We start from the raw sequence: 10371 nt of genomic DNA on the forward strand, positions 1-10371 counted from the left end.
TTCTTTTGGCTCCTCTTTCTTTTTTCAAGATTGACCAGGAATCAAGAGATGATGAGAAAATAAACTTTTATATCCAACAAAACTAAAGCGTTGTCATACACCTGAGCTGTACCATGCCATTCATTTTTCCATAGTGATTTTCCCACTGAAGGGTACATTCTTCCACACTCCAGCCTGGCCCATTTAACATTGGTCCTTTTTCAAACACTGAAAGAAAAAGTCTGTACCTTCATGGGGGCGCAGTGGTTAGAGTGCAGTACTGCCAACTACTTCTGCTGACTGCTGGCTGGCTGCCTGCAATTTGTCAGTTCAAATCTCACCAGGCTCAAGGTTGACTCAGCCTTCCGTCCTTTCAAGGTGGGTAAAATGAGGACCCAAATTGTTGGGAGCAATATGCTGACTCTGTAAACCACTTAGAATGGGCTGTAAAACACTGTAAAGCAGTATATAAGTCTAAGTGCTACATCATCTCCTCTGCTTAATATAAATATGTTTCTCATAACAGAAAATGACCCCCACTCCCGCCTCTAATTGTCCGTAGGAGGTGTGGGAGAACATACAACAGGCCCAGCACTTTCAGATGGCCCTGTGGCCTTGAAGTAAGCAACTCTGCAGTGCAAAAAGCAGGTGGATTGCAACACCCATCCATTTTCTCTCCAAAATGTTTCCACATGGTTGTACTTTTGTTTGTTTTTAGGTTAACAAGGAATGCGTCAGAGGGCTTTGGGCTGGACAGCAACAGGAACTGATTTTTTTACGCAATCGTAACCCAGAACGAGGCAGCATCCAAAATAATAAACAGGTGTTGAGGAATCTGATTAACTCTTCATGCGACCAGCCTCTGGGATACCCCATGTATGTTTCTCCTTTGACAACATCCTATATAGGGACTCACAGTCAGCTGAAAAATCTCTGGGGTGGACCGATAAGTCTCCACAGCATCAAAAGATGGTTCAGAAACAAATGGCTTAGGTAAGCACAAAGTGGGCTCATAACCAGAAATCTTTCATTGCATCTAAGCAGATATTTTAAAGGACATCTTAGGGCTCTCAAAATACAAGATAGATTTTTTAATGAGAACATTAAGTGAGACATGCTGCCTCCTATTTCCACTGTTTAAAATAGTATTTATTTATTCATTCATTTATTTTATTTACTTGATTGCTACAGCCGTGCAACTCAGCGAATTACTCTGGGCAGCTATACAAATCAATTACTCTTAGGTAAAGTTACTTAGGTAAAGATAAAGGTTCCCCTCGAACATATGTGCTAGTTGTTCCTGACTCTAGGGGGCAATGCTCATCTCTGTTTCAAAACCGAAGAGCCAGCACTGTCTGAAGACATCTCATTGGTCATGTGGCCGGCATGACTAAATGCTGAAGGCACATGTGACGCTGTTACCTTCCCACCAAAGTGGGTTCCTATTTTTGAACTTGCATTTTTACATGCTTTTGAACTGCTAGGTTGGCAGAAGCTGGGACAAGTAATAGGAGCTCACTCTGTTATGCGGCACTAGGGATTCAAAGTGCCAAACTGCCGACCCTTCTGATCGACAAGCTCAGTGTGTTAGTCATTGAGCCACCACGTCCCTGGAGCTACTATCCATTTAAATTAGATCAGCAACCAAACACTGATTTGCCTCTCTTTTCCTTTCTTAGGTAGTTGTAAGACTTATATGCACATCCTCTTGTGCTCCTCACAGCTAGTTTTGCTGTTTTCCAGGAGCTCTTCGTTTTAGAAGCTAAGCACAATAGAGATGCACCCATTCCTATTGTATTCTCATTGCATCCGGATTGAGCTGAACATCCTACATATTCAATGAACATGGTGCCTTCACTATATTGAAAGAAATTCACTGTGATAGTATATAGACAGAGTTCGGTAGAAACTATATATACAGTTTATAGGAACTCACGTGCTTTCAAATTTTCTGAATTTTTGTATAACCTTTTCACTGAATTTGCTCTACAATAAGCTAGTGGCAAAGATTTGTAAAACTTGACAAACACAGAAAGGAGGCAAGTACTTTATTGTAGAACAGAATGTACCTCGAGAGGAATGTTGTTTTTTTCATCCTCTGTGGCTCCATCCTTCTCCAAATACCAGCTATTCTGCTCCTTCCAGCAACATTGCAGTATTTTATAATTTAGATGGACTGAGGGTAAAATACCGTGATGCAGAATCATCTGTTACCACACTGTTGACGCTGAACCAAATTTGCCTTTGACAAATAACAAAGTAATGCATTTGATCAAATGACGTAAGCTGCAGAATTTGTAGAATCTATTCTACTTGCAGTTAATTTCTTGATTTACTATGGAAATGGTTTATAGGTTTAATAATGACATATGAAATAGCCAGGCAAATTTGTCACGTTAAGATTTTTTTTTTCAGCATGTGATTTTTCAGAATTAAACGGGGTGTCAAACTGGCAGCCCACGGGGCTGGATGCGTCATGTGCAGGCCACACCCACCCCAGCTCCGCAAAGGGGAAAAATGATGTGATACGTCACATGGGGGCAATGTGACGCCACCAGTTTGACACCCCTGAACTATCTGGATCAGTTGAAGAATTTTGCAACGGTCAGAAACAGAAATTTCTAGAAACAGAAATAAAAGAGATCCTAAATGACTCATATTCTACAAATTAAGAACCAAAATGGACCTCCCAACTTTTCCTGTGATTATTTTCAGTGAGGATAATAACAACATAAAAAAAGAAGGATACATTTCAGGGCGGGAAATGCAGGCCTTCAATATCTTTATTCCCTATGCTTGCACTCTACTTATATTCTGAACATGGCTGCATAACTTTTTTAAAAAATAAATAGCTTGTCCTAGTATGGGATTTCTACATCACACATATTGGTAGTGCAGATCATAGCATGGGATCTAGTGTGGTTTAGTGATTAGAGCAGAGACTGGAGACCTAAAATCCACCAAATATTGATGAAAAACAACTATCTTAACCCTAATACTTGCCATTGATGTTGCTGACTGGAGCTGTTTGGGACTGACAATTGTAGTTCAGCAATATTTGGAGGTACCACACTAGATTAGAATGTGAAGCTAAGGTCAGGATCAACTTTCCACTTAGCCATGCATCTTATTGGCTGATTTTCATCCACTTACAAATTTTGATCTAAACTAGCTCTGAAAATAAAATGTGGAAAAAAAATGACTAAGTACTGAGCTGCTTAGAAATAGAAACAAAGAAAAATGTAGGTGGAAAAAACTGGCAAGATTTATGTCCCAAGTACACATTCCATTACCACTGTGTTTCAATGCTGCTTTTTATATAAAATATTTCAGTCATATACAGTGGAATATTTAATGTGCAACTTGCACAGATCATTGCTATTATTGGCCAAAATATTTCCTGTTTCATATGAGCCTAAAGCTGACAGAGATATGTCAATGAATATCTGCCTTTTCCATAATTTTACAGAGAAATGTAAAGCAATTCTGAGAGTAAAACTTTCTGTTGCATTTGTCAAAGAACCGCCCTTCTGGTCCAGCACTGTGCTCCCACTGTGGAAAACAAAGACATTGGAAGCAAAGGCAAAACACCACCTTGCTTATGTTCCCCAGAATATGACCCTGTATTCTTGTGCTCCTGACTATTTCTTTTCTAACAGAATGCGGAAAGACTGTAATCCAAACCACAGTAGTGGAAGCTGTGAGGAAGCCAGCAGGAATGGATCTTCCAGCAGTAATCCAGCTAATAATTCAAGCCAGAGCAGCAGCTCCCAGCATACAAGGAACAGCACACCCCAATTGCACCCTTCCCTTCAGGTTGCACAATTCTCAGGTACTTATCTTCAGTTGCATTTATTCCCTGACAGAAGGGTATTATGTTGTTGTTAGTTGCAAAGTCATGTCCTACCTATTGTGACCCATGGACAACGTTCCCCCAGGCCTTCCTGTCTTCTACCATCCTCTGGAATCCATTTAAGCTCACGTCGACTGCTTCAGTGACTCCATCCATCCATCTCATTCTCTGTCGTCCCCTTCTTCTTTTGCCCTCAATCTTCCCCGGCATTAGGCTCTTCTCCAGTGAGTCCTTCCTACTCATTAGCTGGCCAAAGTATTTGAGTTTCATCTTCAGGATCTGGCCTTCTAAAGAGCAGTTAGGGTTGATCTCCTCTAGGAGTGACCAGTTTGATCGCCTTGCAGTTCAAGGAACTTGCAAGAGTCTTCTCCATGGTATTATAAGCTGTCCAATAATGAAACTATATGGATGGCTTCCAATGCAAGTTAAACGCAAATTGTTGCAAAAATAAAACTGTAACATTGAATGTGACAATAGACTCCTGGCGTAGTCCAAAAGATACTCCAGTGACTAATCAACATCAAGATGTTCCCATGAACCCCTTGCCTTATCTGCAATAAGAGCAAATGTGGCATGATGTTGTATTGCAAATTATACCAATTGCATTACTTTTTTTTCATTTTTGTGATGGCATCATGACCTATGGGACATCAACATGCCTTCTACTGGAAGGCATGTCACTGGCCTCTCTGTCACTGGCCCAAGGACAGGCATAGGCCAGCAGCAGGAGAGATTTTTTTCATGCCACATGAAACAGATTCATGAAGGAATCTTGCACTTAAAATGCTCTTTCACCTCAGATTCTGTTGAAATTAATGGGTTTGAAAAAGTTTATAATTCTCTCCTGGAACTCTGGCCACAAATGTTGTAGTTACCTCATGGGGTGCGAATATGCACACTGCCCTTAGAATTAATGCACACACACATTCTGAAAATATCTACCCATACATAGTAATACTAAGCTCACGGTGTATATTACTGCTGAATTGATCCAATTATTTAACAGTTCTGTATGCCTGTTTGTTTTCACAAGCTACTCCAAAGGCAACTGAAAAAAAACGAGCTTGACTATAATACAACAATCATGGATAAGCCAAGGAAGTTAGTTTGTGTGGGCGGCCATACAAATCTTTTAAATAAATAAAGTAATTTAATAATTAATTTTATTTGGCTTTATCTTTTCATCTATAGCTCTTAACAGTCAAAGTTCTCTAAGTAAATTTAGGCATGGGAGTGGGTTTTAAGCTAAAAATGTATTTATAAAAGGATATAAAAGACTCTTTTGTTTCCTAAGTATTTGCAGAAATTGAGTTATTTATGTGGAAATATGGGTGGTCTGCTATAAAACACTTTAACCACTGAATTAAAGACATGTATAGGATATTTTTGGACAGTGGTCAGATTAAATGTTTAAAATGAGAACAGATGTTTAATTACTTTTGACTGTGAATGTCAGCATTCCCGAATTCTCATCATACAGTGCTTCCTAGCTGCCAGTATATTTTTACTTAACAATATTAGCATTAAAGTAATCATCAAAGAATGAAATGGAAGAAATTGAAAAAAATGAACTTTTCTATGAGTGTGCAACCAAAACTTTCCTACTCCATTTCTTTAAATAATATTTAAAGAGGTATATTCAAAAGAATATCATAGGATTAATAATTTTACACTTTTAAAATTGAAGATAGATTAACAACAATTAGTATATGCTTAATTGTTCTAAGCAGAAAAAAAGACAGTTAAGCATTGCTTGCAATATAAAAATAGTCCTCATATAAGTTTTAATTATTATTTCATGTGTAGTTAATAAGCCAAGTAGATTTTTAATAGAAAACACACACTTATCATAGTATGTACACACACATATATATGTATTTATTATACATTTATACCACTTGAGAGTGAGTTATACTGTATTGCTCTTTATTTTTATTCCCAAACCAACAATTCTGTGAGATAGCGTGAGCTAAAAAGAGATAGTAGCTCAAAGTTATCTAGGGATTTCTATGGTTAAGTGGAGAGTTGCTGAGAATCTGAATTGTAGCTGCTTGCAGTAACCAGCTGCAGACTCTCAGCTATGGCACAATTTTTAGCACTAATCCTGTCAGGAGCCACAAAGTGAAACAAGGGTTTACAAAATGCTGTTGGTTCACATCAATAAGTATGAATAAGTGAAGTACTTATTCACCACATTTTACAAGTTGGCCACGCCCACCCAGTCACATGGCTGGCAAGCCACTCCCACTCGGTCACATGGCCGGCAAGCCACTCCCACTTGGTCATATGGCCAGCAAGCCACTCCCACAAAGCAGGCCACATCTACAGAATAGGTTCTAAAATTTTTTGAAACCCACGACTGAATTGCGGTAATATGGGGCTGCATTAATATCTGGTGGAGAGTATTGCACAAGGTGGGAGCTACTGCAAAGGAGGTTGCTTCAGCCCCATCAACCTTACAAAGAGATGAAGGCCTTCATTTTGGCAGGCCTTCTCTAGATGACCAGACAAGATGGGTAGATTCAATTCTGTCAATGTATGTTTTTGATTCTCCCAGTGCTAACTGACCACTACTGGAACTCAAAACTAAACAATTCATCTAAAAAAGATCTCAGTAATAATTAAGCAGAGATAGCAATTCAAATCTCAGACATAATCTAAGTAGCCACTGTACTAAACTCTGTGATAATGCAAGCCACTCTAAACTTACTGCAATAGGACAGAGCCTTAAAAAGCTAAAATATTCTTTCTGGAATAATTGCTATTCAACATCTGCTAAAAAAAATTACTGTAGGTTATATGATTAGCCAGATTAACAATAATATACACCACGACCAGATCAAGTCCCGACAAAAAAAATGATAATTTTTTTTTCACGGCCAATTTCCCCTTCCGCGCCATTTCTTTTTAAGCACCAAATTTCCAAAATTAGGTTTGGGTCATGACCAAATCAGGTTGTGACCAAAGTTATGAAACAAATTATGGTTGTGACCAGAGGTTCTACTGTATATCCTGCAATGAGCCGAGGTGGCGCAGTGGTTAGAGGGCAGTACTGCAGCCACTTCAGATGACTGTTAGCAGTTCAGCGGTTCAAATCTCACCCGCTCAGGGTTGACGCAGCCTTCCATCCTTCCGAGGTGGGTAAAATGAGGACCCAGACTGTGAGGACAATATGCTGACTCTGTAAACCGCTTAGAGAGGGCTGAAAGCCCTATGAAGCGGCATATAAGTCTAACTGCTATTGCTATTGCTAATACTGCATTCTGCCCACGGTGGGGTAGTGGTTAAAATGCAGTATTGCAGGTTGTGTCAAGGTTCTTTTAGTCTTCCATACTTCCGAGGTTGGTAAAATGAGGAACCAGATTGTTGGGGACAATATGCTGACCCTGTAATCTGATTAGAGAGAGCTGTAAAGGAAACTAGCACTAGGAAAGGTATATAAGTCTAAGTGCTGTTGCTATTAAACTTTTTTTCAAATTTTTTGATTAAGCATATTTATTAAACTAGTCTCCTTGAAAAAAAAATGTGAGTACTGTTTTGCACTGGGCATTAATTGAATGTGATTTGAAGGGTTTGATTAGGGATAGAGTTTCTGCAAATGATTTTCTCTCTTCATTTCTTTTTTTTTAAAGGCAGGAGAAAATTCAGGAGCCAGTCTGTTCAGACTCATGCTGCTTTAAGTCAAAGACCCCCTCGCTCAAGTCATTCTGGTCCAATCTTAGAGAGTCATCCCCACTTCATCCAGACTTCCACTTCGGCTCATGAAATTTCCCCAAGACTTTCTGACAGCCAACTCTCCTTCCACAATTCTGCAACTTCTGTGTTTTCCACAACTGCTGCCATCCCTATCTTGGGCCAACTAACGGTGCAGGAGCGAGCTGGGGCTGTGATCAGGTCTAGCCTGGCCTCCTCCACTAGCTCCACTCTCAGCCTCTTGTTTGGTAAGAGAAGTTTTTCAAGTGCGCTGGTCATTTCTGGGCTCTCTGCAGCTGAAGGAGGAAACACAACAGATACCCAATCATCTAGTAGTGTTAACATCGCAATTGGGCCATCCGCTAGAGCAGCAAACCGTAACAAGAAGGAGGCCATACGGGTAAGATATAGCCAAAAAGATGAACTGTATGTCTTATTCGGACATGGAGGAATCCTATCTATGTAATTGTTAAGATCTATAACCAACTGGATGGCAATTAATCAATTAGTGCTTTGTTCTGCCATAGGGATTGGTTATTTATGGCTTCTGAGTCATGTGTAACTACTACAAATTCTTGTTTCTACGGCATATATAATTATATTAAAATTATAATATGAAAGAATCTAAGAAGAAAGGTGGGTTAGACAGCCACTGATCAAATTTGTGTTTAAGTTATTTGAGTAAGCATTGTCAACATTGCCACTTCTCATGCTCCACAAAAGTTGTATCAGCTATAGCTACATCACAAACACCCCTGCTGCTACTAAATCTTAGATCGGCTTTGTTCATTACTCCAAATCTGGAACCGAATAATATTTAGTAAATCCCTGAACTGTTTTTGCAAGGACCCCGGTTGTTTTGGGGTCTTACTGTAATTCCTTCCATTATATTAGATGCTACAGATTATTCTGAAACCTGAGGAATCAAGGTGAAAATATCTGGTGACCATGTACAAGGTTAAACAACATGGCTTCCAAATACCAAACCTTTATGGCAGAGGTGTCAAACTTGCGGTCTGCGGGCTGGATGCGTCACATGCTAGCTCCGCCCCGGCCCAGTTTAGAGAAGGGGGAAAAGTCCTGCTATGTCACATGACGCTACTGTGACGCTGCGAAATGCTTCTTTGAACGGTGCTGTTGGACCATTAATGACACTGTCTCTATTTTCCAAAAGCAATTGTCTGATGATTACGAAGCAACTGATGCTGCTGAATCCAGACAGCGAAGGGATCGAGGAACCACTCACGCTTTCCTGATAAGCCATATGGTGGAATGCAGAAGGGCCAGCCAAGAAGACATGGCTCTAGAAGACTCTGCTTCTCAACACAGCCTTTCTGAAGAGTAAAAAAAGAAGAGACACACGGAAGGGACAATGCCTTATAAAGCTGTTTTTTCAAAAAAAAATAAAATTGGGTTAGTTTGCCAGAGGAATAAGTAAAACAAGCAAAAATTAAAGGATCTATTTTTTTGACCCTTTCACAAAAAAGCCTTCCATTAAAAAAAATGTAGGAAGATAATATCTCACTAATAATATTTACTACTGCCCACATCACAGGTTACTGGAATTCCAAATCTGATTTAAAAGAAAATTGATCTGGCCATCTATTGTCTGCAAAGGAACACTAGGCAGTATTATTGGGGTGGTTTGCAGGGAGGACTGTGGAGTGGGGGGCAGATTACATGTTTTGTACCAAGACTGAAAGCAAAAGAAAATCTGAATGCGGTTCAGTGAAAAAGCACATCAACATCTGTCTCTTGTCATAACCAAATAGATGATTGCATGCTAAATAATTGGCTTTTTATACATAATGCATAAAAAAGGATTGTTTGTAATTGAAGCAATGAATATGGAACAGGAAAGAAAGCTGCCTACTCTTTGAGATTAGTATGCGGAATCTTTTTTTAAAAAAAAAAAGTCAGAGGAAAGCTGTCTTTGTTTGAAGTGTTATGCAGCTGACAATTCTGTGCTGCAACATATTAATTGTGGAGGTGGGTCCACTGCATGCAGCCATAAGGAAATTGTCCATAAAAGTGCCAGGCAACACACTGCTATGAACCAAATAGAGCCGATGCATGTTCACAAAGCCAACAGTGCTCCTTATTTGCAAACAAGTGCAGCTTTCTCTGTTGTTCATCCTCACAACAAAACTCCATGCCTTTTTCTGCAATCGAGAAACTTAACAACTCGAAATTGCTTTTGTGCTCTCTTACATGAACAGACTTGTTGACTTTTTTTTTTTGTAATTAAAAACTTTACAAGTACCATTGTCTGGTTTTGTTATTTTACCAAATTTGCGTATTTTACTACAATATTGATATATTTATGGGCGAAGCTTGCTGCTTTGGGTCTTTTTCTTCCCTTTTCCTTTTCTTTTCTAAGGCATTGCTTATTTTTCCCAAAGTTGTGAGTGCTTATAGGTATTTCTTTTAGGAGCTTAAGATGGTGCTGACCACGATCTTGCCTCATCTTTTCTTCAAAGCAGTAATTGTGAGGGTGGGTTTGATTGACAATGACTCAAAATAATGTAGTGAAGTTCAAGGCAGGTGGGGGTCCTAAGCCTTGATCCTCCCAGCCCAACTTCAGCTGTGAATGCATGTTGGCTCAGGTACAACAACTAAGGGGCAGGGTGAGAAGATAGTAAATGGGGTCAGGGAGACATGAGAAGATATATAAATGGGATCAGACACATGGTCACCATCTGCAGCTCTTTGTAGCCTCTGAGACTGGGGTGAAGCTTTCCCCCACACAATTGCTAACTCCAACAGGCTATTTAGGTGCCCTCCATCCCTTTGTGTGTCCCCCCCCCATTTCTCCATGGTTTTAAAGTGAACTGCACAGTTATAGT

The 10371-nt window shown here is 39.6% G+C and overlaps 1 protein-coding gene across 2 annotated transcripts in view; it reads left to right on the forward strand.

Annotated features, from left to right (window-relative positions):
- The window catches only part of PCNX2 (pecanex 2), a 93435-nt gene extending 83658 nt beyond the window's left edge, over positions 1-9777 (forward strand). For both annotated transcript variants that reach the window (XM_087718087.1, XM_087718088.1), the window contains 4 exons: positions 698-972; positions 3639-3811; positions 7465-7925; positions 8700-9777. In XM_087718087.1, the coding sequence (XP_087574213.1) occupies positions 698-972; positions 3639-3811; positions 7465-7925; positions 8700-8870 (1080 nt within the window). In that variant the 3' untranslated portion in view covers positions 8871-9777. The remainder of the gene's footprint in view (positions 1-697; positions 973-3638; positions 3812-7464; positions 7926-8699) is intronic.
- The last annotated feature ends 594 nt before the right edge of the window (positions 9778-10371 follow it).

This window comes from Thamnophis sirtalis, unplaced genomic scaffold (assembly GCF_051295495.1).
Source record: "Thamnophis sirtalis isolate CommonGarterSnake01/CBP01778 unplaced genomic scaffold, rThaSir2_p1.2 scaffold_6, whole genome shotgun sequence".
NCBI classification, from domain to species: Eukaryota; Metazoa; Chordata; class Lepidosauria; order Squamata; family Natricidae; genus Thamnophis; species Thamnophis sirtalis.